The sequence below is a fragment of the Gnatocerus cornutus genome, chromosome 5 (assembly GCF_029298725.1).
Source record: "Gnatocerus cornutus isolate USDA-ARS CGAHR chromosome 5, icGnaCorn1.1, whole genome shotgun sequence".
Classification (NCBI taxonomy): Eukaryota; Metazoa; Arthropoda; class Insecta; order Coleoptera; family Tenebrionidae; genus Gnatocerus; species Gnatocerus cornutus.
This window is the reverse complement of record NC_142237.1, coordinates 7189349-7217320: the sequence shown is the minus strand read 5'-3', so window position 1 is coordinate 7217320 and position 27972 is coordinate 7189349. Positions and strand designations below refer to the sequence as shown.

General features: G+C 36.0%; 2 protein-coding genes across 4 annotated transcripts in view; one reads left to right on the top strand and one right to left on the bottom strand.

The window, feature by feature from the left end:
• Positions 1 to 27972, bottom strand: part of MCU (mitochondrial calcium uniporter) — a 39249-nt gene that overhangs the window by 8162 nt on the left and 3115 nt on the right. For both annotated transcript variants that reach the window (XM_088035405.1, XM_088035406.1), the window contains exon 2: positions 22801 to 22945. In XM_088035405.1, the coding sequence (XP_087891531.1) occupies positions 22801 to 22945 (145 nt within the window). The remainder of the gene's footprint in view (positions 1 to 22800; positions 22946 to 27972) is intronic.
• On the top strand, positions 3351 to 19309 carry jv (javelin). 2 transcript variants are annotated; one of them, XM_088036752.1, is made up of 3 exons: positions 3351 to 3574; positions 15895 to 16188; positions 16239 to 19309. In XM_088036752.1, exons 1-3 carry the CDS (start codon positions 3528 to 3530, stop codon positions 19141 to 19143), a joined length of 3246 nt encoding a protein of 1081 aa, XP_087892878.1. In that variant the 5' UTR covers positions 3351 to 3527; the 3' UTR covers positions 19144 to 19309. The 2 variants fall into 2 exon arrangements, 1 of the variants encoding a protein (XP_087892878.1); XR_015770149.1 differs by lacking the exons at positions 3351 to 3574; positions 16239 to 19309 and adding an exon at positions 11005 to 11319 and having other exon boundaries at positions 15895 to 15987.

Genomic DNA, 27972 nt, shown 5'->3' with positions numbered 1-27972 from the left:
TAATTATGAAAATTACAGCAGGATGAAGAGTGTTCGTGAGAAGATTACCGTTGAAGACGGTGGAAATTGATTGAGACGGGTTTAGGATCGAGAATTTTTTCGGAGGATCCCGTGTCTCGGCTTTTTGGAAGAATTGGATGAAGAGTGGACGTGATGGGTGTGGAAATGTCGCGGACAAAAGAACAAAAAATACCGAGCATTCAATTGAAACAAAGATATTATTCTTGGTGGTAATCAGGTTGTAATGAAATTGTTCACGGAGATAAATCCGTCGGAATTTTTCATAAGAATTATTGCAGTGGGGCGGTATTTTAAGGAAGATTTATTAAATTGTTACAGGATGTAAAAGCTCCACATTTTTTATCAAATCTTTTCACTGAGAAATGTGACTACTATTAACTACTGTAATTTTTCCGAGTACGAAGAGCAATAAAACACAATGAAAGTACCGCTTATTGTAGCTACTTGTAATGGTGTATAAAATCATAAAGGCAGCATGTGGTGTGGCATTGATTGTTTACTTTTGACTTTGTACAATTTGCGCTAGCATAAACTCACCAAGTAGCGGTGTGAGATATCCAATAATAGCTAATATGGTAGATTATTTTCAAGCACATAATAAATTATTAAAGCTGTTATTAATTGAATTGTGAACTGAAATCGTGGGTATTGTATAGTTTTACAATGTGTATTGGAATAGTTCGAGTAACATTTCGAAATTGGATCCATCAATTTTACCAGTAAAAATTTGCTAATCAATCAAATCACATTCACATTTCACGAAAAGATTCTATCAAAGCATTTCTTTATTACAGTCAGCATGACCTGAACTATTAGCATTGTGTTATTTTACAATGTTTATTTTTAAATTTAAATATCAATTTATTATACATTTGTGATTTTCATTGGTGTCACCAATCAGTAATAACAGTCGATATTATTATTTATTAATTAGGGGTAATTGTTTTAAGTTATTAGGTAAACATAGACGTGGAAAAATGTAAATGAATTGTCATGTACGATCAAAATCTAAATCTAGATAAACTAATTACACTGTGACATTAGAAATGATAAATGACACCTAAAAATACCTCCGATCATATAAAAACTTTGAAGATTTTTTTTCAGCTAATTCCGACAAGTGAAGTTTAAATCAGAAATTTTCGAAAGTCAGGACTGCTTGAAGTTCTTTTAGTATGCTCCATATATTAATATTTCTAAACTGCTAGACTGTAAAGCCTTGCCAAGATGTTTAAATAGAATTTGGTAATACATATTTAATAATATCTACTACATAATAAAATCTAATATCTGCGAGAAGGCAAAATACCGAAAGATTCTGTGGTCCCCCAAAAAAATTGTGTTTCAGATAAACAGAAAAGGACGAACAACTCAAAAACTACAAAATTTTAAAGAATTTGAAGAGCCAAAGAAATTAAAGAATCACAAAAATAAGGAAATTTTCCAATATTTGTAAAATATCAAAGATGAAAGGACCCAAAGAAACATGAGTAGGCGTTATACACTAAGTCAAAGAAGGCACTAAAAAGAACTCAAAAATATTGATGGTGCGGTTGTTTCAGTCGAGCTTAAATAAGACATGCCGTAACCGAAGGATTGAGCATCGCTCAATTACACTTAAACAATTTCAATCTCCCTAATTTGACTCGTCTGTTTAAGTTGAGAAAGGGTTAAACTCAAGCTCGCCTTAAGCTTGCACTGAGCGATCGGCTATAATAACAGATGTATCTTCATTTCTAATAAAAGATATCCATCGACTCAGCCGTCTACTAAAGAAGTTCTGAAAGCTTATACCTAGTATAGCTACATAGTTGTAACTGCCGATCTTGTGGTCCTGCAGGGCATTTGAACTCTCCAGTGACTTTTATGACTGTTTCTATTTTGTGTCGTTTGCTAAAGTTTCAATGTCGCCTTTGAGATGCATCTAAAGAGCAATAGTCTGAGACGAGAAACGAAGTTCCAGGAGGTGGAATGAAAATAAATTAAGTTTCAGGTGGTGTAATGGAGTCAGGAGTATCACAGATCAAAAAAAACTCAAAATTCTGTCGCGATAATCCTGTAAATCTAAACTTCCTCGAAAAAGGATGTTCTTAATTTTTAATGGAACCAAGTTAGGATTATTTACCTATCGATTATTTAATTACTTAAACGAGTCGTTAGCGTTGTTCGTCGGAACCGTATTTTTCTATTTTTGTTGTTTGTTCTCTCAACAAAAAATACAGAAAATATAAACTCCTGTATTTTAACTAAAAACTATAACTATAAAAATATACGCGCACCAATGTTGCGGCATTATTATCTCTGCTTACATATTTTTTAATAATGCAATCTAATTTTGGGACATTATTACAACTTTTACAAGTATCGTTATTACTAAAAAAGTTGTATTAAGTTGAAAAAATCCAATAATCCTGCTGCGAAACTTGAGAGAGCGTGGAGGAAGTTTCCAGCTCCGGAAATGGCATCCTATAAATTAATGTCTATTGATACCAAAAATATTTTTGAACTCATGCACAAAGATGCCGATAATGTTATTAAAATGACTTTAAAAATAATAATAACAATAAGAAAAAGAGCAACATTGTAGTTACTGAATAGTTACTGAACGATGAAGAAATTTCAATTATCTTTAATTTTTAGCGACTAAATAAATACACTGGTAATGTTTACCTTCTTGAGAAGTGCGGATGTTGTCCTACTTGATGACATGTATTTGATTTAAAAATTATGTCAAATCGTTTCAAAATTTCCTGTAATAAAGTTTGCCAAAGAATCAAAATGACAAAATTAAATTATCAATAATTTTCATTCCAGTTTTAAATAAAATCGTAAGATATCAACATGATTAAAGTAACTGACGCGGGTATACAACTTCTTTCTAATCAAGATCGAAAGTCTGAAAAGACAAAAGGGTTTCCGAAAAATAGCTCTAACCATCGACTACTTTAAAACCCATTGTCAACTTAATTTATCTAAATAAAGCCCTCCAACTGTTATAATAGCCCCCAATTTATTACCCTCGTGTCAGTTGCTCCCTTTCTATTGTTCCTCTTCTGAACACGTTCGCTCCCATCTCTTAGGTAATGATTTATTAATTAAGACGCGAAAACCGTTAAACCTCTGACAAACCTACGATTGTTATAATACAAAGTTTAATTAAGAAAAAGCACATACAAAGTGTACATAAGTCCAACACGACTACACCGTCTCTCTCGCACCGTTACTCCATATACTCCTCGAAGCAGAAAGCGCACCGAAGAAAACGTTATAAAATTTAATTAATACGTCCATTGTAAGCGAAGAGAGTGTGCCATACCAACACGCGGATTATTACGGACTGCACGCCCGTACGAGTGACAGTGTACACCTTTAACACTTTCGCCGGGATTGTGATACAACCCTTTGAGTGTTTCGTGATTCATTAGTGCAAGAAAATAGGTGCAGGACCGAGCAATTGTCATGATGGGAGGGTGGATTTCTTACATGATGCGCAGGAGGCGCTGTGGATGGCCGAGGAGGGATTATCCAAGGGCCAGAATCAAAGAAAAAGAAGGTAGGAGGATACGTGCAACACCAAGCTACGCTCCTTGTTAGCTTTGGCTTTTTGAAAGTTTCTGCAAAACGACGACCGGTTTGTGCAAAATTAAACAAAGCTACTAAATTTTGATCCTTTTTTGATTAAATTCTGTTATTTCTCTTTATGATAACAAAACATGGAACTAAATGTCGTAAACGCTTAGACCGACCGAGAAAATTTAATATAAATTTAAAATGTTTCTCTTCTCCCGAAACTACTGAATTGCTAATGCCAGGCCCCAAACGCACAATCATTTTCTGCATTGAAGAGCAACGTATAAATTTCAAATATGTAACGGTTTTTCTAAAAGAGAAATTGAACACGACGCTATTCAAATACCTCAAATTTGTACCTTCACGAGGACCTGCCAACTTTATCCGATAAATGTAAAAAACCCCAACCGAAAACATAAGAGCATCAACTTTAGATTTATAGACCCATCTTTCATGAATGGATCCACCGCGTCTCGTTTTCGTCTTCATCCTTTGACTTTTTCTAAACTTAAAACGCGGCCTTTCAACGATAGTCATCCGAGAAGATTTGTACTGAGAATTGAGCTTTTTTTCGAATTCTTGTTAATGGAGTCCAGACATCTCGCGTTCCATCCAATTTCTCGCCGGAATACTTTGGATGTTTATCCAAAATTCGCGAATCCGGGAACTTCCACGAATCTCTTGAAATCGCGAGCTTTCGAGGGTTTTGAAAAAAAGCAAACTCAATTTAGAATTTCGATATACGGACGTGCTTTAGGATCGTGTTTTTCAAGACTTCCCGGAAAATTCCGGGCTGCCGTCGTTAGCGAAGCGGAATTATCCGCATCCGACGAGACAATCGAAACTGTTATTTGTGTAAATCCGAAGTAATCATGTCAATTTGTGCAATCAGTTACACAACCCATATAAACACATGGCGGACGCATAGCAAGTGAATAGCGAATTGTTGGGTACTATTAGGTAGAGAATGAAGAACGCGGTGAAAAGAAGTTTTAGTAAAGAGGAGCTCGCGGAACATCTGCAGAGGAGTAGCTATTAGGGTGAAGTGAAAATATTGTTTACTTTTTATTATTCATCACGTTTGCTTGTTTGATAAAGCACAGTGCGTACGAGTGAAAAGAAAGAAGTCAGTAGTGAATATAAATAAAAAAAGATTTTAATAAATAAAACAAAAGGGAAGATGACTTTAAAATTGAGAAGGTTAATGCTCGAATCTTGTAGAAGGCTAAGTGAAATTTTAATTACTCCATTGTTACAATAAAGAACGACAAAAACAGTAAATTTAGAACTCGGTTTCTGTACAACCTGACACTAAAAGAAGAGCTTGATTTGGAAACCTGGGTAAAAAGATCAAAGACTGTTTCACCTGTGAACAATTGTTGAAACACGCCAAACATTCAAAATACGGCTCTTTCACGTTCCTCATTCCTGTAAGTACACCTCCACTGCACCCGTTTCCCAATTATCATTCCTGCTGAAACTAACAGAAGACATTTCCTGCGGTTTTCCCTAACTTCCGTCATTTGACAGTAAACATAATCCCCCATGTGAAAATCGTCAGTTCGAAGTAACTTTGTACAAATATTGACAGTCATTGTCAATGGCACCAGGTGTCGACCTGTAAATTGTTAATGTTTACTTAACCGCTCATTTACCTGCGAAAGCCTCACAGATTTCGTCCCGATCTGGGTCATCATAATCCTGCAAACGAACTAATAGAGTTAACTCTGCAGGAATTACGGACGAGATATGGAACGAAATTAAACTAACGACTCGGCACGAGAAAGACCGTGACGTTCGAGTTGATTCCACAGGGTAAAGTAATCTCCCCAAACAGCATGTTGTCGCAGAAATTTACTCTCTGATAACGCAGGAAGAAGCAATGCGCCATCGAAGTAACTCCATCAATTTTAATGTAAATCTGAAATTTTCGCATGATTTATTGCCGTCATCATCTAACGAGCCTCCCCGCCATTCAGTCCAATGATTTATACCTGTTAAGGTAGGCGCACGTCCGCAGGTTGTCGGAACGGAATTATGTAATGACGTCCCGTCAAATACTAAAATAAAATTATACTCGGAAATTAAACAAAGCACTGAATCAAATGCGATTGTTTTGTTTATCGAGCGAATTTTAATTAATCAACGACGTAGATTCGAGACGTGGGACGAAAATCAATGGGGCAGATTGGGGAAAATTGTGCATTTTAAGGGACGAGTTATCTAAGCAGCGGAAAAAAAGCAAAGCGATGGCAGATATTTGCGGAGACGTGCAGAAAAAGCGTCGCGACGGCGGCATTTATCTTCAGATTTAAAATAGATGTTCTCTTAAAATAAGTCAACCGTCGTTTTCGGTATGCGGGTTATGATGTGAAAATTATAGCGTTAACAAACATTTTAATGAACCCGAAATCTTTCTGTAATAAAAATTCATTTGTCAAAGGAGCTTCGAATGTCATGGAACTTAAGTGCTTCGTCTTCCCTATAATAACATAAGTGATTGTTTTTCAATACAATTGACTTCCTGTTTTACAAAAAATTGAATCATTTCGACTCATTGTAATAAATCTTGGGAAACAAGGTTACATGAATTATTTAAATACGTTTTGTACTTTGAACACCCATTAATAATTTAACTAACTATTGTAAATCGGATTATAGTCCTCGGAAAACTTTTGATTTTCTGTATAGTTTTATCCAATGTTCTTCCGGCGAAACTTAATTATCTATTTGTTGCAGTTGAGCAAATTTTAAAAGCATTACGGCATTCCGGCACGCCTCTTGCTTTCGGGTTGATAAATAATCTTGTTGGGGCTAAATCTATGATAAAATTGGTAAAATTTAATATAACCAGAGTGAAATAAAACTACGTTTCCAAAGCCCCATCAGCTTTACTTTCAATTAAATTATGTTTGCTCCTAGCGAAATATCTACATAAACAATAACTTCCTGAAATGCATTTGCACCCTGTTGATATAATTGAGTAGTAATTTCTAAAATTACAATTTTATTATTAGATTTACATGACTGAGTACTGTCCATTTCTAATTAGCTGCATGCTGAACCTCCATCACTGGTACTCGTAAAGGAAGTGGTTTCCGAAAGTTTCTTATTAGTAATTTGAAATGCGCTGCAAGCGCAAAATTTCTTTTCGGCTGGGAAACGCCAACAGGCAATTCATCATTTGTTCTATTTTAAAATCATAATAACTTAATGAGTGGTCGAGATTTTAATCTCAATCCTAATGAAACTCCAAGTTATGCATTATTTACAACTTCGCACTCATTTCTCCCCATCCTTAACTCAACTTTTCGCTTTCCTTTTTGAGCCTGTTGAAATTGTTGAAATTTTCCCATCAGCAACTTGAAACTGCTAAATATGTAACAATAAGCTGGAATTAACTCCGGAAACTGTAAAAGTTCACAGCAACTAGCTTCCAAACGCGACAAAACATCAGAAAATGGTATTTTCAGTAGCGCATGGAGACATCCTGATTATTACTAATTTCCACCAGAGCGTTACCATTATTCCTAGCACGAATACAGCGCATCCAATTATATTAATAAATTATATAGGAATAAAGCCTCGAACTGTAAATTAACACACATCAGGAATGTTCATTTAGAGCGCAATCATTACGTATCGATTCAGATCCACGAGCTTTCCTCTTGAACATTCATTAATCCACTCCTTCATGTTATTGGATTTCTGTTTGAAGCATTTCATTATTAAATTATTTTTCCATTACGAAGTCACGTAAAAACGAAGACTTTGTTGTACTTACGTAATTGCTTGGTCGAAAAAACGGTCAATTCGATTGTAATAATAATTAATTGCGATTAAAAGCGAATCACCGAAGGGCATTCCTTCATATGAAGGTGAATAATAACTTTAATAACAATGTTTTGATTATCGGTATTTGATATTCAAATTGTGGGAGTGTCCATCAACAGTCCGGAAAAAACACGTATCTCATACTCGCGTGTTTAAGCCTCAATTAGGTGCTTGATCTTAATTAAACTAATAGCTCGAGCGCCGTGTTTTTTAATTGCGGCTGCACCTGTAAAAATGATTTTACCGGAATTGTCGCCCGGAACCCGGAAACCGACCCCGTTTGTTTTGTTTTTAAATCGTGACACGTGAAAGGATGCCCGCGCTTTTTCTCACAACCTTGCATATATCGCGTAATAACAATACATCCTTCAAGGACGACGGATAATCGCGCCGCCAATACCATCATCCTCTAGTGTTCTACGAAATCCCGAAACAGGTGAGTCGTTCTTTACGTAATCTTCGTATTTTCTTCACGCCCCCGTTCCCCGTCAATTAAAACCGAATGGTAATCGCTTTCGTTAGAATTACGGTACACACTCGGGTGATTGCATTATAAAATTGCACTTATTTTGCGGTCGCTCCATTTCCACTAATTACAAGAAATTTCAATGACAATAGGGCCGCGTTCCGGAAATCCGGTGCAACGACGCGATGCTGGGTGGTATACGTGTGCGTACCGTAAATCCGGGTGTGTGCGTCTGGATGAGTTGGTTTTTCGTCCCATCATTCAAATTTACATTTTTTTCAATTCGTCATGTTGTACAGAGCATGGAAACCTCCACGAAAGGAGTAATTACTGTTAATGATGGTAATTGAATCGATTATTTCTTGGATGGGTTATCATTAGACACGAGCATTGTGTTGACCCAAGTGATAATTGCCAAGAAATTTGGCCTTAATTAAGTGCGTACGGTGTGTACAATTATGAAAATTCAAAATATGACCCGGTTTTAGCCGGCTCGGAAAACATAAATTAATTACTTTACTTATGTGAAAAAAACTCGGCTCCGGTTTCAAGAAAATCTTGATTGAACGATTCAGAAAAACGTTAGATGCGGGCCAAACGCTAAGTCATATCACCTAAATTTAGTTTCACATGTAATTAGTATTGTGTTCAAGTTACTAGCATGTTGGCAAGATTTATTTGTTCGTACGATGTATTAAGTCATCCCCGTCTTCAAAATACAAACAGCTATTCATGATCATGACTATTTCATGACATTTAAAACGTAAAAATAAAACAAAGTCGCTAGTTGTAGACTGTGGTAATTAAATTTAATAGTTACGACCAAAAATAATCAGATCATCCTCAAGATCGTTAAGTTTTGAAGACGTGTGTATAAAATGTAACTCAATTAGACGAACACACCAACACACCACATTCACTCAAAATGTTTCGTGTAATTGTTGTGCAGATCCTTGATTACAAATGTTGGGAATGGTTATTGTCTTCAAAATGTAAACAAAATGTTTCAAATTCAAACAAATGGTCATTTTCACTCCTCCAACAATTTAAAGTGTGAAAGCTAATTCATTAAACAGAGCTGAAACAACATAGCGGATGCTTTTACAGAGTTTACAGTCATTTTGTTCATTTTGCCACATTTTTGGATTGTCTGAGCTTTGGATAAACACTACTAAATCAAGGATATCTAACAGTGGCAGCATGGTTACGATCGGTGCAGAGATTAGTTTTAAATTAATGCTACAATAATAGCGAGATTTTTAAATATAAAAAATGCGACAACCTCAGACGCAAAAAAATTGTCGTTATCTATTTTAGATTATGTGTGTACGAAACGGGAGCAAGGGAATCGTTCGATTTATCTCGGTTGGATTCCATTTATAGAATTATATTGATGATAAATTACCTCTAGAACAAAAGTTTTGTTTTCTTGTTGTAACTAAGTTTGATAGATGCTCATTTCACTTACGCTAGATGGAGTAAGAAGTTGTTTCATTTTTTTGTTTCGAAACAAAATTGCATTTTGATTTCCACTGAGAAATCTAAAAAAATAATTTAAACATTTAAAAATCTAGTAAATTAAAAAAAATACAAATCCAAGGAATGCGAAGAATCGAAAGGCTATAATCAATATGAAGACTCAAGTCGTAAGAAACTAGAAGATCTATAAATCAAGAAAATCCAGAAAATTAAAGAATTTAAAGAAAAAAAAAGGAACTCAAAACCTCTAAGAAATAAAAATAAACGGTTTAAATTATCACTAAAATACTAAAATGATGATAAAAACGGGGAACCCGACGATACATACAAAGAATTTAAAAAACGAACAAAAAAAATAGAGCATTTGTACTATTTCAATGATCAGAATAATAAAAAAACTCAGAGAAAGCATAGAATTCTAAGCTAAAAAGAATACGAATAAAAAAAACTCGTCCAAAAAAAAGGAAATGTAAATAATGTACCGATAAACAGGAAAAAAATATCCAAAAATTCAGAGACTTTTACAACTGAATTTAAACAGAATAATTCTAAGACATCAAAGTCGAAGCATTCGGGAATTCATGAATGCATATAATAAAAAAATTTGGAAAATACATAATAAAATCGCAGATACAGCCGTTCCAAAATTGCTGCAAAAATCACAAAGAATGATAAACTGTGTTCATGTCAATCCAAATTTACAATTAAAATTTCATTTTGTTGGCTCAGTTCATTGAAATTGTAACATTTTTCAGAAATAACATTATAACAATTTTTACGTTCATGGAATCAAAAGGCAAACAATATGTTGCCAATTAAAAAATCCCAAAAAGTTCTTTAAATATGCGGTTTTTCCCTTTTCCGCATCCTATTTGAACATTTTTCATTTTATTGTATTAATAAAAATGTCTTGTTTCAGATGTTCGGTATTTTTTTTTCTGCACAGTTCATAAACAAAACAGAAATATCACAATCTCTAATAATGTTAATAAAACAAAATCTAATAAGAAAAAAATATCACGACAAAATATCTCTCCTTTATTTCCTTCTTTTTTTTAAGACAAAAAAGGCAATGCTGACCGACGATGAAACACGTCTGACCCCGTAAAACTAGTCATGAAAAATTCACTGCACCTGCAGACTACATACTTCGTCCCCCATTTTCGCAAGACGAATGTGCAATACTAACAAAATACGGAAAAGTTTTCAGAACTCGACAAAGACGCATCTACCACCTCTCGATACAGAAGTTTTCTCCATAAATTGTAAAAAACACATATTTGTTCGAGAAGAAGAGGCCGTTACTTTGTAAACAGAATTATCGCAATAAAAATAATAGATTCCACTTAGGTACACATTTACAGGAGCATTACAAGATAGCAAGTTGCGCAGCTTTGCGGCTTCCTCTTTGTATAATCCTGAACACACACCGCAGGAAAAAACCCTTCGAACCCTAATCGTCAAACTAATTTAAATTAACCCCATTATAAACCTGGAAGATAAAAGGTGATCCGTTGGAATTTTCATTAGGGGGGAAAGCTCCCTTGGGCTTTTCGCAAACACGAAAAAAGCTAAATTTCGGAAAATGCGTTGCGTAAGCTTCTCTATCATCTGACGCACTGCTAAAACAACAATAAACGTCTTGTTTGTATATTTGTTTAACGCAAAGTGGGTCGTTCGTGACTCACTACTAAAATGCAACAAATGGGCTAGAAACAACAGAGCGGGAACTATTGTTCGCCCTTGCGACGCACCGGAAAGTGATTTCGAGTCGCGGCGGTCGCTTTTTAATGAATAATTTGCTTTTCGATGTAATCGCGCTTGTTTGTACACTTATTTCCATAGGTACAAGGTTAGTACTGTCAGTGGTACTATTCAGTGGCGTACCGACTATGGCAGGTGTAACAAGTGTTGGTGTGTGATAGTGAAAGTGGACGTCCAACCACCCCGTAAGTCACGCGAACCGAAACAAAGCACAAGACATCCTCGGATATGTTTATTGCATCCTTTTAAGATAACGAGGCGTCACATGTAACGGCGCGACGACGCTTTTTACCCTTCGAAGTAGTTCAAGAACGAAACCAATCGGAGCGTCCTTAATCCATTTGTTCGCGTCACCGGACTCGCAAAAGGACAAACCGATTGACCAATGCGGATTTGTCACTTTAAGATTTCTTGAGATGGAATTAAGCGATAAATTCCGATTAACATGGAAAATCTAATTTCCGACTTCCATGCTTGCGGAGTTTCACAACGGAAACATGTGATAGCATGCCGGGCTAAAAATTTATAGACCATCAAAATGATCTAATTTGGCACCCAGCGGGTTGCTTTAAATTTGATTTACGACATTTATTAAAATTGCTCGCTCGAGAAGCGCGGATTTAAAGAATGCAACGTGTTTCTGTCACTGCAAGCGGTGCAAGCGAGTTAACAAGTTATTTCTAGTTGAACTTTTTGCATAGTTGTGACAGGGGCATTTCAGTTTACAAAACACGCGCATTTCTGTTGTCATGTCACGAGCACTGCTGTTTATGAACGGGTTGCAGTAATGATGATGCTTATTGCTTTATGATCGATAATGATCATAATCAGAATGTGTTTCACGCATAATTAGTTCAGTAAATGTTTACGTAAAAATACTTGTGTTAATTATAGTTAAAAGTGAAATCATCCCAAATTCTTATCAACATTGTGAAAATTATTATGCAAATAATTTAACTTATGACTAATGTCAACATTCTGAGCACATCACTTGAAAATAATTCGTTTCCACAGAATAATAAACTTGCCAAAATACTTCCAAACTGCCCAACATTTCCCACAAAGCCTGAATTCAGACTTTATTGATTAAATGGAATTAAATTCTATCAAAGTTTGTAATCGCATTATGTAATATGATAGAAATTTAACTAATTACTAATTGGATTACGTTCAATCTTTACCTATGGGTCTCAGTGAATAATAAATCCAAGATAAAACAATTTTCTATGTCAGTTACAGTTTCGAAATAATAATAACATAAATATAAGGAGTAATAATTTAAATAATAATCCTCCGTTCCATAATAAAATTAGACCAACCTAATTAAAATTGTAATTGGCTTATAAACGATTCGGCACAGATTCAAAATTGCACTATTTTAATTGGAAATGACGATCATTAAAAAAGTACACATGTACATACATACATCAATTAAACTAAAAAAACCAAAGAATATCGTTTTTATCGCTTTTAATTAAATTCAATCTCTGATTAAATAGCACATTAATGAAGTTATGATACCATCAAATGCATTTCTCTAAAAGTTCAAGTTAATCAAGTGATGGAAACGCTTGCAAATAGTCTGATTTCATTTTGACCTATTTTAAGGTTTAGATTAGATTTGATTGAATTCTGAGGTCAACAGAGTGTACGAAAATATAAGATTATACATCTGTTGTTAAATTTGCAAATTCTGATCCTTATCGGTCGTATTTAATAAATTTGTTTTATGATTTTTCGAGTTCTTTATATTTATGCCTGAATTAAATTTCTATTCTTTTTTTGTTCTTTTTTGGATTCTCTAATCCTGCAAATATTTCAAAATTCTGCTTAAAACCTCATTTTTCCTGCAGAGATTTGTTTGTAGCCGCCAAAATCAAAATACGAGTCTGTAATTAGTTGTTTAGCAAAGCAACCTACACACTGCAATTCCTGCAGAATGTCAAACAAAAACTGCGTCATTTGTTAAATTGTCATAAAATTGAAAGAGCATCAGGAATAAACTTAAAATTATTTGTTTCAGTGCAAATTTGAAAGTATTTTATTGGAAAAAAAACGTTTTAATCAAAATTAAGATATATACACCACTATCTAACTTATTTCCTTTCAAAACCTGCTAAATTCCAAAATTGGTTCCAATCGGTAAATTCTCTGCAGGAAAAATGACGTATAAATGACTCAGGTCCTGCAAATCCTGAAAGACTCTCAGAGCTTTTACATGTTTCGGATTTTTCAGGTCGTTTTAATCCCATAAATCCGTAAAAATCTTAGATTTTTAGATTCGTTCCGCTTTTTTAGATGTCTCCGAGTCCTTTAATATCTCATATTCATTCGATTTAAACATATTTTTCTGGATTGTTAGTAGGGATTACCCGGATTCCTTAAATTCGTTCCTTTCTTTCCTTCTGGATTCTTTAGATTTGTTGAGATGATTTGAGATCTTTGTGTTTCATGGATATTTGAACTCTTATCCTCTTTTTTCAATCATTTGGAAGGACGTGAAAAGTCTAATTTGAAAATGTAAAAATTAGGACGCTATAGGAATGTTAAAATTTCATATTTTTGAAGAAATCAAATTTTAAAAAAATTACGAACAGGCAATTAAGCCAATAGGTATACCTATCACACATCTCCAAAAAAAAACCGCAGAATTAGGTAACACAATACGTGAGCTTTGTTGACCCAAATTTCTAAGGTCACCATTTGTAATTTCTCTAAGCAAATTATAATCCAATAACACAATAAAAAGTTAAAAAAGGAGGAGTTACGACAACGCAAAAACCATTGATTGCAGGCCTGTGACAAGAAGTGTCCAATAAAAACACTCTCTGACGAAACACATTAAAATGAAAGTGAACTATCAACCAGTTAAATCGCATAAACTAATGGAGCTTGGACAAACGTATCGAAATTTGAATATCCAATCATAACACGCTCTGAATCGATAATAATTCGTAGATTTTCCATAGCGAAATTGCCTTGCAACAAGCGAACTGACCTAATATAATTTTAATTAATCAGCTAATAGCAGAGATTTTTTGTTTCTGTCACGAGAAAATTGATGCAGTAAAAAAACAGAGAATCAATAAAATTGGATTAGTTCAGGAGAGCTATTTAATGAATTAATACTAAATGTCGATAAAAATACGTTTAATACAAATGTAAAAACTATTGATTGTGTTTATTTGAGTATGGAAATGAAAAATTCAATAATCGCCTAGATTTGAAATATAAATAAGCGCCACATCTTTTTGCATTCAGCACCCTCGCCATCGTGGCTTTGTGTTTTGATTTTTAAATCTCCTACTTGTCAAGCACTATAAGCAAAATGTCATATTTGCAAATGCTCCATTCAAAATTTTCCACTCCATTGCAGAATCACATCAGTGCTTTTCAAACTTCTTTCACACATAAACGAGATTTTTCATGCTTCCTAACTTTTCGTTTTACCCATACATATCACTAACGTATTTCGAGTACGTGATAAAATCGCTTACAACCCCAACAATGCGCGAATTAGTCAAATACTTGTACAAGTACGTCCAACAAAACTCTCCATTATCTAAACAAAGCCAGTATTTTCATGAATATTAAACCGTGCCCTTTGACGCCCTGTCTCTGCATACCACACTATAGTCCGATCAATAGACTACTCCAGATCCAATGCGGAGTAAAATTACATGTCTTTATCTGTAATGGCGTAATGAGAGTTTGATGGGACAGGTGATGGGGCTCGAGGATATCAGTGTTTGCCTGATAAATTGAATTATTCACGTAACAGCTGGAGTTATGAGACTACAATAACCTACTCCAGAAGAGGTCGATTTGCTTTACTCCGCGTGGGAACATTTTGACAGTTACTAAAACGCTCGGAATTCCGTCGTGATTAACATTTTCAGTTCGTGTGGATGCCGACATTACGTGTATACCAAACCGCTAAAAATAGGTCGTGGATCGCAAGAGACGAGAGGGTTGGAAATGCCGCAGAGTGACCTGATAAGGTGTTTCGTGATAAAAAACGCAGCCGGATTTGGTCCCGGACCTAGCTCGGTTGGGGGTTTACCATCGAAAGCTTCCGGAGTTCATTTCCGATAAGAAATTGACCGGTAGAATAAATGACTAAATTAAGTTGGAGTTGAGGCTTTCGTCTGATGTACAACCACCTGATTTTAACACGCAAGAGTGGATTCAAAAACAAAACAATGTTTTCGTATGGAAAGTGGCTTCTTAAAGTCAACAAAACGTTCACCATTTCGCCTTTATTAAGATTTCTGCCCGTTCTTTTTGGTGATTAAAGTTAACAGTTAAGTACCTACTCATACAGCAGCGTAAAGTTTATGGATTTTCCAAATTAAGAATCATTCTCGTTGCTGCCTTTGATATGCAAGTCCCTAAATATCTTCAAGTTCTTATTTTGACTCTTTTGGATTCATGTCACTGCCATTCTGCAATCAAAGTCATCGTCCTGAGCGTCGCAATTTGTGCAACTGGTAAACACGACATTGAAATAACATTCGCAAGTCCTGTTTCGTGTTTCGACCGCCCCACGCGACTCCACTTCCTTGTAATAAATAAAATCCGTCATTCGAACGCTCGTAAAGTACTTTGCGACAAGATAATCCTCGTAGTCCGCTTGGTAATTGCACCAATATCGTGCACAAACACACGTAATATAACCTTGTAATGTACCGCCAATTGCTTCAGCAAACACCGAGATTAACTTTTTAGTGGTGATCTCACTAACCATTTTTCATTTGCAGACAAGAACGCGAATCCTGCATCAACAACGTAAAGCTCAACCCCCGTCGCGGTGTTCGTCCTTCGATCGACAACAGCACCTACACAAAACGCCCTACAAAACGTGGGAGTTTAGAAAACGTCTCGAGCGATCCTTGGGGCGATCCTCTCGAGTCCGGGACATTAAGACGTAGTCGTAGTTTGGCCATCACGCGCGGCGACGTCTTCACTAATTTCGACATCCAAGAGTCGAGCAGACCAAGGCGCTCCCAATTGATTCCTCGAGCTAAATTGATCGAGAGGTCCAAGGAACCCAGGTAAGACTGCAGGGAGTTTAAAGGATTGTTGAAAAAGTGACAGTTTGCAGGTACGCGGTCGTTAAGGGATCCAGCGTGGAAAATCTCTATTCTAGCAAGCGAGAGTTGAGCTTAACCCCACCGGATTATTCGCCGCCGAGACGCGCCGCCCCCGAAGCTGTGTACTCGTCAATAAGTAACTTGGCTAGTCCCAAATTTATTATTGGCAAGGAACACGATAGCTTGGACTCAAACTATCAGAATAAAACGTCAATAAATACAGAGTGCAGGGTGTCGTATGATGAACTTCCTGGGTTAAGTTTACCGAATTATTACCCGGATTCCAAGTACGACACTGATAATACCGACGCTATTTCGTTCGCGGATGACCTGTCCTCGTACGGTGACAATTTAAGCAAGAAGTACTCGTCGTGTGACAACATCTCTGCGGGGAAGTGGACGATAACTGAACCAGAAAGCATCCCGTACGACGATAACATCGTACTGAGCACCAATAGACCTCTGTACGACTCAATCAAAGAAAATCACTACGCGAAACCGAAAACCATTAGAGGACCAACTCCTTACATTAACGAGAAACAGATTTATTACCGCGACAAGAGGCGCAGCTACTCTTCAGACTCCTCCGAAGAAAAACCCAAAGACCCCCAAGTCGACAACGACGATATCAGCTTGGAACATTTCGAAACCGACAAGAATCTCGACGAAATCAATGAAAACATCACAAGAATCGTAGAAATCGACGAAGAACCTCCGTCTTTAGAACCAATCGAACCACACACATATCAAAATCTCGTCACCAACATCGAAGTTGTTTCTCCCCCTGAAGAAAACGAAGAATACAAAACCATAGTCGCTGTAGATCCAGATCCAATCGAAGAAACAGAAGAAGAAAAAAACAAACATAGTCATAATTACCTGCGGGAATTCCTCGAAACCCAAAAAGGCTCCAGAAAACCTCTACAGAACTTCATCACAAAGAAACTCTCAAATTTATCGCGTAAAAGTACAAACTTGATCGACAACCGATTCTACTCCCTCCCAGATTTAGCCGTGACAAAAAGTCTCCGGAAATGCGAGAAGATTGACCGGAAGTTGCGCAAGTGTGAAAAAACAACGATCAAAAAACCAATTGAGGGTGGTGAAAGTAGATTTATAGTGAATATCGGGAAACATTTTGACATCACAGCGAATGCAGCGAACGTCGATTTCGAATTGAAGATAGCGAAAGTGCCGCGCAAGAGCAAAAGTAAGAAGTCGAAGCACAAACCTGAGGAACAATTTTTAGAAGCTGTCAAAAACTTGAAGGAAACCTTAAGTACCACCGTTGACGAGAACCATAATTTTACGAAACCGGAAATAGTCGCCATGACAACGAAAATGAACGAGTGCACGAAAGAGTACCATGAGAAGTTAGGCACCATGAGGAACTACTGGGATAAAATGCTCAATAATAATGAGAATGGTGAAGTAGTTGAAGAGGCTCCCCCGAAGTGTAAAATTGTCGACGTCCAGACCAAAGTCGAGGACGTGAAAAAGAAGTTCGAGCCGGAGGAGAAGGAACCGGAAAAACCCAACAAAGTCCAAATGGCCAAGCAACTCTTCGAGAAGAAACCAGTGGAGAAAGTTGAAAAAATATCTCCTCTGATCAAAGAAACGTGCAATTACTTCGAAAACTCGAAAAATAATAACTACATCTTCCACAACAACAACCAGTTTGAAAGTCTTAATCCGAATATCGTCGAAATCGTGTCAAAAGACGAAGACTCCAACCACAAACCTGTTTCGAAATCCATGAGCGTGGCTTTTCCAGAATTCGATCACGTGAGGTACAGAGTGGTCAAATCCGACCTCTTCCAGAAGAAGATCTTCGCTAACTGTGAGAAAGAAAGTCAGTTTGACGGACTGATGCAATATTTGCAAGATTACAGTTTCCAAGAGTTGCTTCGTGACAATAACATCGTCATCATCGAACCGATACGGACAAAAATCCCCCACGAGTCGAGGAAGAAAACTACAAAGGCCGCGAAGAACGTTACTCCGCTTTTACACAAAACCCCCGAAGAACAGGCAAATCTGAAAAGACACTTCTTCTACCATCCCATTCGAGTGAATAAAGAGGTGAATGATGATGAACTTCCGAATCCAGACACTGTTAAGCAAGTTCGCCAATTATTTGAAGGAGGATTAACTAGGTCGCAAAGTGCTCAACAATTTGAAGATGGCAACGATAAATGCGTTCCTAAACCTAACGACCCTGATAAGGACCACTGTTCGGCGACGGACTCCAACTCGAATCCATCGAATATTTCAGATTTCGGTAGTCAGGAAAATCTGTACGACTCTCTGGCGGAACACTGTTGCGAAAGACAGTTCGTCAGCGAGGACATTCTTGAGAAGATAAGGGAATGTGGAACAACGGTCACTTATTACGGGGGTAGAGTGGTGAAGAAGCAATGCGGGCAACCAGTCCTCACCAAAGCCATCATGGAAGAAATCAAAAACAACGAACTGAGGAGTGTCGACTGCGGGTGCAAGAAAGGCGACAAGGAGAGTTACCAAGGGGTGAAATTCAGGTTGATTAAATCGAATAGCTGCAATAGTAGGTTAGAGTTATTAGGAACCAACGACTTGAAGGAGTCCAAGATGAACTATTTGAAAAACCGACAAAGAACGCTCAAAGACGTAAAAGAGTTTGAAAACAAAGAAGTAGATAAAAACGTGATCAACGAGGCTATTAAGAAGAACATGGAAGACACTCAACCGAAAATCATTGGAGAAGAAAGGAAGATGACACAATGGGGTGACCTTTCCAAAGAAAAGACCTACGCGGGTATCAACTTCAATAACACATCGAAACCAAAAATCATGTACGACTACCATAACTACGACAACTTGAAGCAAAGGACGAAGAAGATTGACGATATGGAATTTGAGGCGTACGAAGTAGCTTAACAGGGTTGTACTTAGAAATGTTGTAGTCAATTTAGTCGACATTGTGATTGTTTATTAATAACTAAGTAACGGTATTCCTGGTACAGGGCTCTAAGTTAGACCTATTTAAAGCTAATAATAATAATGTAACTATTGTTTAAGCTTGAAATAAATTCTTCTGGCAGAACTCGTCGTTGTAGAATTTCGAGGCCGATTTTACTACTCATTGGCAAAAAGAGATAAGTACAATGACTCTCAACAAAAATATTTAGAAACACAAGACTCATATGAAAGAAAAAGTTTGAAATGCAAAGTCACAAAAATTGTAAAAAAAACATTCTGACCTCTCTCGTTCGTGTTACACAATCAGCTACTAATTTTAAAGCAACCTTTTGGACCCAATTTACGGGGTTTTTACAGACTTGACCTTCCACGTTACAATGAGATTTGGACGAAATCCCAATGACAAGACAAACAGAATAGTCAAAATAGTCGTATTTCTCAAAATTTATGTGCTACGAAGTTAAAATTTTTCGCCAAACAATTTACAAAATAAAATCTCTGAACTAAACAGCGAACTCTGGTGGTGCGCACCACGAAGGCGGCGCCAAAATAAATCTGATATTTTCAAGAAAAATAGCACTTGGCATTGCGTCAGCATTGCTCATCGAAACGCAAGAATAGACGTCAAATTTATTTTAATTCTTTTTAGTTTCGTAACTGGAGAATGACAGTAATCGCGCCATATTTAGGCAACCAACAAGTCAGTTAAATGAATTCATCATAAGCGTTATTCAGTTCAGCCCACTTCTGGTAAATTGCAGCCGGCTGAAAAAGATTTCTGAAAGTCAGATTTTAGGATCATTAATTTAATTTGACGACTTGAGAAAGTAATTACTTAGCCAACCTCAAGTCATTTATAAAAATGTGGAGGCCGAACGTGCCCTGCATGCACAGACATCTGCACCCTTTGAGCAATTAATTCGTGCCAATTCCGAAAAGGAAAGCCACGGAAATAATCTCAGTCTTATATGCAGGTCAGATTTGCGTGAACTCTGCCTTCGAAATTATTTCAATATTTGACTAGAAAATGTGATATTGCTCTGCGTTTTGACCGAACTTCACCCCAACACGCAAGAATTCATTTACCAAAAAGCTCGCTTTTATTATTTTTAACGTGTGGCTGTTCTGTGCAGGATAAGCTCGCTCAAGCACAATTAACGGTAATGTTTCTGGTGAATATTACAACATTAAGCGTGTTTGGTCCTAGGGGAATATTTCACGAAATATTTGATGGAGACGACGATATATAAATTCCTGCGTAATTAAAATTTGGCATCGATTGAAGGCTCCGCAGAGATTTCACCTGTCGTTTATATTTCATTTCGAGGCAACGCTTGAAAAGGCATCGAGGGTAAAATCGTGTAATTTGTACGAAAGATTTGGTTGTCTTAATTGGATGCCAAACAAACTAAATTAAACCCTTGTAATCCAAATTGAAAAAAAAAACGGGGAAATAAAAACAAAATTGGAGCGATTTCCACAATCTCTTGAACTTGAAATCCTCGAGTTTCCGAAGAACAAGTTGCGAATTTCATCCGCCAGAACACACATCCCGAGTCTGTGTAAACCTTGTTATTAAAACCGAGTTAAATACCACTCTGTAGCTGACATTAACTTTATTTGAGTCTGTCATAACCATAGGAGAAATTTTTCAGGAAGTGCCAATTCCAGTAGAGGCGGACTTCCTTATTGCACAATTAATTCCAAATTTCGTGTAAAATGTCGCTCGCTTAATTTCAGATTCATGCAAAGTTCGCAGTGAGTTATTAGATTTGAGTTCGATCGAACGTACAAAGCTCGGACAAAAAGCTCGCAATAAAACCGATGGAAAGGCAACAATGCACTTCGCTGATTTGATGTTTGAGCAGTCACGAAACCGGAATTTACATTAAAAAGGAAAAAAAATCTGTTGGACAAATTTTCGATTTAATAAGGTTAATGAGAATCAATTAAAATTAATAAAACCTTTTCGTACAAAAGCGGGCTTAAAAGCTTCCATAATTATTATCTGTAAACCAAATAATTCCTGTTTCTAAATAATAATCACCACCGGAAACCCAGCTTATCAATTTAACCTCGCCCTGGCAGACCAAAAGCTGCGATAAACCTCTGGAAAAAAGCACGCGTGTTTCCGGATCGTTTCCGCTTCCACCTTTTAATTCAAGAAGGGCTTTAACAATCCATCGGACACCTTTAAGACACCGCCCTTCTCCAATTCCAGACATATTTCGGAGCAACCTTCGCTCTTTGAACATTTCTGCTAATGTGTAGAATTCCAGCAACTATCTTACGACATAAAGAGAACGAAATACAACCGTTTTCGTACCCTCGTTGATCCTGCAAAGAAGGGAAAAGCGCGAAAGACAGAAGGAAACTGTAACCTTGTTGACGATGGATCGTGATTAAATTTTCTTCTTCCGAACAAGTTTGTTGTATCAAGAAAGTCGATATGGAAAAGTTTCAGACCGCAATAATTAAGAAGAGGCCGGTTTCGACGATAGCGATATGAATAATGGAAGCGAGATTAAATTTTTGAAATTTTCAGGTAGTTGGGAGGTAACAGGAAGCGAGGAAAGCGGACGAAAACGATTTACAAAAAACTACTCAAAAGTGAAACAAAACGAGTCACGTAAAACAGAGGAAATTGTTTTTGTGCGTGAAATATCCAATTAATTCCAAGTGGTTATTATTAGTAAAGGTTCAAAACACACGATAACTCAACTGTTGACAAAAATGATCACGTTTTCAATACAATGAACTGCTTAATAAAATATCAATTTCTTTTTTTTTACAATTTTCTTGTTGGATTCAGATAACTAAATAAGAAAAAATATTTTACAATGAGACCAACAACAAAAATTCAACGAAAAAAGCTGAAGCATAGTGACATTTTTAAGAATGATTGATCATTACAGCATCATAAAGATAATGTGATGATTGATTTTCGGAAAAACAAATCAACTTTTAAGCGATAACTTCTCTAAAATTGGCCGCACTAATATTATTTAAAGCCCACGAAAAAAGATAGTTGTGTCAAAACAAACAACAAAATTGATACGGGATAAGCGACGTCATTAATACAACAAGTAGATTAAGAGGAACGTAATCGAGGGAAATAACATTCATAAAATATTATCTCACAAAACGTAATAGACAATTGGGTAATAACAAAAACGATAAAGATATAAAATTCCATTTATAGGACCAGTCTTTATAATTTCACGCAGCCAAATAAAATCAATGTGAACGCACGCCTCTGATTATACCGAAACCTTTACCAGATGTTGCGATACAGCTCGCATTCAATTTTTTTGCATACATTTTATCGAAATACAATACCCATCGTAACTCTTATCTTGCTAAACCGAGCAAATATTTACCCCAGCGCTCATCACGCGATTTCTCCAAACAAATTAACCTCCCCAGGGCGAAACAAGACACCGATTTGTAGATGTTTCCTTTAAGTTTGATTAAGAGGGTTGTACTAGATGTCATTCGTCAACAATCAACATCGAGGTTCCGAGGGACGCTCTTAATTATGCATGACGAAAAAGTTGGATGAAAATCGATGTGGAAAGGACAAGTTTTATTGGGTATTATTTATTCAAAACTTACCATTTTCTTCGCAGTCTGTAGAGTCGCTGTCAGAAGATGTGGAAGAACTAGAATGATCTTCTTGACTATGTTTTCTGGAATTTATCACTGAACTCCCGAGAAAATTTGTCCTAAAGTGTCGTGTCGAGTGTCGGAACTGTACACACTGGAATAAACGAGAATCAGATTTATTTTTGTTTCTCTCTCAAGATTTAGAAAACTAAGAACACATTTCTGCAAACAAATCTGTTCTTGGCATTGACATAAAAATATTGATAGAACTTATCAAATTTGTTCCCACACTTGTCTATTTTTCAATACGATAAGAAATTACATTACGATCCGAACCCATCTCGCAGCTGTAAACTTCCCAACATATGCCTTTGTAACGAGCATCTATTTGCAATGCCGTTTTATAGTCAATTTCTACGACCGTAGCTGCAAGTCCACAAAATGCAGAAGTACATATTGCTTCTGTTCTACCTTCATAAAATCGCAAACCACTTACTATAAGGCGTGGCGAAGAAAATTTCAAAACACCGACAAAATAAGTTAAATTTTAAATCTACTTACAGAAAAAAAGTTTTAAGCCACTCAACGGCTAGCAAAAAGAGAGTAAAATATTCAAACAGTCTTCTCCATGTAGCGAGAATATCGATTTGGAGGAAAAACGGCTTGGGCACAGATAAACTTGACCCCATGACATATTTCCTCTCGATAAATCTGTGACGGTTTAATCACAGGCTAAAAATTTTAATAAAAGATGAGATAATAGGGCCAAGAGTGGACAAGTTTAGTTTTATTTATGTATTATGACCACAATTTGACTAAAAATATCTGGCATCAGAAAATTTACAGTACAAGTGCCGAAAAGAACTCAGCGAAATGGGCTGAAAGTAAGCGAGCTTTCGCTATGAGCTTTTATAAAAAGCATTTACAAACGTATTCAGTGTTCTGACTTTTTGGGACTTAAAAAACATGATTTAAAATCGTATTTCTGTTTTACAAAGGGTCAACGAAAGTATCACACTTAATCCTTCTAAAGTGAAATGCATCTAACTTTTAACTCCCCTATTTAAGGGATTAAAGTAGATCTCGCTTGTACAGAAAAAGGTGGCCTAATTCAAAATGAAACAGCTAAAACTCAAAAGTTGTCTCAAAAATAAAATTTACTTTTGAAAACTCCTCCGCAGTTCTCGTGTTACGCAGTAATAAAATCATGCATCAAAAAAATACAGTACAGTACAGCCTTCATCGCCATGAACTTTTATCACGACAATTTCACTTTCGAATCGATAGAGCGCGAGAGTGTTTGTAGAAAAATCAAAACAACACGTCTGAGACGTTTTTCCAACAAAAATAATCTCGAAGTGAAACCATCTGAAGCTAACTGGCACATCTCCAGAGGTTCACATCCAATTATTTAGGTGACCACCAGTAAAAACTTTTCTTGGAATGTAATGGAATTACGAGACCACTGAATGGATAGTCTAGTCCATTTTAATAGGCCTCAACAGTCCTTAATTGTGTTAGAACTTCAATTAAGACAACGCAACGACAACACAGCTCGGTAACAAGCAGAAGAATAGAGCGGCCGTGTGATGACGATCAAAGGGAAAATAAGACGGCGGCGTCGGATTCAACTGTAATGTATTATGACTTTACCCCTCTTCTGTCTTATTTGCATGACTTTCAAGAGTGGAGCACTTAGCTTATCATCCCTCTTTACCCGTTCCTAACAAGGACGCTCTTCGAGGACACTTCCACCAAGTTGCACGAAATCACGAGTTATTGATGAAAATATTGGAACTAGTAACTTCGACAAAACAATCGTAGTGTCCTTACTGGAAGCTTTAATAGGACAATGCTGACTAAACAAAGCGGGAAATTGGCTTTTAGCGCTTGGGTTTGCTCGCTGAGGTTTCGAGAAAACGCGAGAAACTGAAAAAAGGCAAGAAAATTTGTTGGAGTTGAGATCTCACCCGCATTTTTATTTGGCGAAATAAAGTGATGAAATTTATAATAATAGCGTTTCCTGCAGTTTTATCCTGCGCACGTTAACAGTCAAGAGAATAATGGTGAGTGGCATCATGATTTTATTCAGGCGATTTCTATTGTCAATTTTGTTTCATTATGGACGGTTTTAGAGGCTTGTCGATTTTATTGGCCTGTTCATCTATTACGATGTCCATTATATCAAAGTATTAACTTTCTTTCTTTCTTCGCATTGGAGATTTACGAGAGACGAAGACCTCGAACAAGAAAAAGCGCTTATTCAATGTTTCTTCTATCCTTCATTCGAAGACTTCTTTAATATCTGATCGCCCCAAACCACTAACTTCCAAAACTTCTCTTTCAAGAATAAAAACAGTGCCACCCAGTAATTTGTGTCTCCATTACCCAACTTCGTTAAACGTCCTTTAATAATTGACAACTTCCTCACTAATACCCTCTTAAAATTTAATTGAATATGAAGATAAACTGGTAATTTTATCGAGCATGCACGTCGAGGCACCTATAAAGTTAAATAATAGATCACGTGAAATTGTACTTCTCACCTCCTTGCAGGTGAAACAAATTCCATCAAAACACGGAATTTATGAATGTTTGAGTTGTCAATATTTACATAGTGAGCGCATCCAGTTTTAATCTCACCGTGAAACGGAAAAATTGGATGCTCTTGTGGATTCTAATGAAAATGTATAAGAATCGTGGAAATCTTCGACGTCACACGAAAATCCTTCCAACGACAGCTGTCTTGTATTAAACTCGTTTATATTCCGAAGGCAACTGTTTGAAAGAAAGAGTCGGAAAGAATTTAGAACAGTTACCGCAATTAATCAAAAAGAGAAAAACTTTTGATCAACATATTCATAACGTTATGGTAAGCTGCAAGTTGTTTCAAAAACATTGAAAAAAAAATTAATTTTACCAGCTGGTGGATCAAAAGAGGAGCTTTTGTTTGGCTGTATTTTTAATTAAAATTCCCAAATGAAAAGACAAGTTAATCGTAAAATCCTAGATAAAATAAATTGGGAAATCGTTTCTGAGAAAATTCGTTTTTTATTCGTTTTGCTTGGCCCAAATTCATGGTGACCCATGCCAACGTTGTGAAATAAAAGTGCAAGATATTAGTGACTAGCAGAATATAGATGAGATGGATAATGGACAATCTATCTAGAATACGAATATTCGGAGGAGTGGTAAATTGGAGATGTTTTTGTTTGTGAACTGAAACGATTTGTTAAACAAAACTCAGTTTCGCTATGTAAACTCGAAGCGAAATTAGGGTCATTTTTGTATTTTCTATTTCTAGCCTTCTTTCGTTTTGACCATTTTTGTTATCAACATCCAACAAATTGAATTTTTTTGTCCACGTCTTAATTAGCTTAAAAATGTATTCAATAAACAAAAGTTTTGGACATCCAGCCAATCAGTGAAAAGTTACGATCGAGTTGGTTGTTCGGGCGCGTTTTTCGTTATAAAAACTACTGTGATAATAACATTGCGAGCCAATCAATGAGTTTCTTTTAGGATTTAATCCGATTTCAATCACATTCTCCATTTTGTTATGAAGAAAGGGTGGATCTTTAGAACCCGATTGCCGAAACGGAGATGAAATTAATTTTTTTTTGTTCAAAACTCCAATCCAAATCCAGTTGCAGAAAAATATTTTAGTTTGAAGTTAAATGTAACCCGTGGCTAAAATTTAGCTCTGCATGAACTAGCAACAACTAAACAAAATTTGGATTTCAGAAACGACTTAATCCTAGACTAAATTGACAGTTCTAAGTAAAACCACGTGGTTTTGCAGCTGGTGCATATTAAAATAATTAGAAAACAATATTAATTAGTGAAAAAGGTGCCAAACCTTCTCTTATTATAGCTCTGGATGGTTTTTAGATGTGCGCGTATTGTGCGTTTTCAGGAATCAGACATAATTAACATATTTAGATCACAAAATAAGCTTATGAGCAAGATCGTCCCAAATCACGGAGATGTGGGCTCACATTTCTTAATTTTTTTTTTAAATTAGCACAAATGTTGTGTGAACACTACTGACTAAATTTTTTTTTTATTTTCCGGCTTCAAATCTTTAAATTTAAGCAGATTTAGAGTACGAGTATATTATATTATGTTATGAAGCCCATTGTTGATATTTGCCACACGAGCAAGCTTGCGATCGAGTGGAGTAAATTAACCGAGTGAATAAAAGCCCTAACAATATAATATATTACAATATATTACAATATATAATATAATACAATGCTTTATCTACGATCACAAAAAAGTGAACACGACCAGGGTTCAAATCCAGGTCAGGTTAGCCACAAGACCATCGCCATTTAAGCAATAGTGGAAACTTAACAAAAAAAAAAAACTACGATAAATCGTCCGCTAACTAACAAATCAGTAATCATCAGCAATACAATATTTTTAGCTAGTATGGCTTTTGTCGCCTCCGCAATGCCTGGCAGGCCACTTATGTTTAAACACTGTTTTCGTCTTAGAAAAACACAAAAATTTTAATGATTTTAGTGAATTTTTAGTTGGCAAAATAAAATCTGGCAATTGTTTTCATTGAGTTTAGTACTGGGACAAATTGTTAAAACATTGAGTTATGTTATCTTATGACTATAACTAAATGATTTTCAGCCAGTCGCAGCCCGCGACGAATTTCATAATTATACGGATTCCAGTTATGACTATTATAACTTGTTTAAAATGAACTACGTTATGAACAAATAATTAAATGGTCGTATATAAATTACATTTTATGGTATATGATATAGAAAAATAGGGCTCTTTAAAATGATAAAACTAACTGTAAAATAATGTACCTACAGGGTGTAGTAAATTATGTACATATAATTTTACAACTAAAAATTCAAATCTATGATTTATGAGTATTATGAGTCTTCAATAAATGTTACGAGTATCGCTTCTTTTTTTAAATAATCCGGCTGTTCTTAGAAACTTCCATAATAGGTAGAGATCTCCAGACAAGACAAATCTTCTACTTACAGTAATGTCACACTTCGCACCAAATATTTTATTTTAAAAACTAATCGAAAGTGTAGAGCAGTGTTGTAAAAAGATTCAGTTCAAATCCTCTCAGTTAAAACGACATTTTAGAACCTGCATTACAATTTTTACATATAGAATAATGTTAGATTTAGGTAAATGGTCACA

Coding starts and splice junctions, on each gene's coding strand:
- jv (XM_088036752.1), top strand. CDS start 3,528: ATGGCCGAGGAGGGATTATCCAAGGGCCAGAATCAAAGAAAAAGAAG. Junction 3,575..15,894: donor CAGAATCAAAGAAAAAGAAG/GTAGGAGGATAC, acceptor TTTCATTTGCAG/ACAAGAACGCGAATCCTGCA. Junction 16,189..16,238: donor GAGAGGTCCAAGGAACCCAG/GTAAGACTGCAG, acceptor GACAGTTTGCAG/GTACGCGGTCGTTAAGGGAT.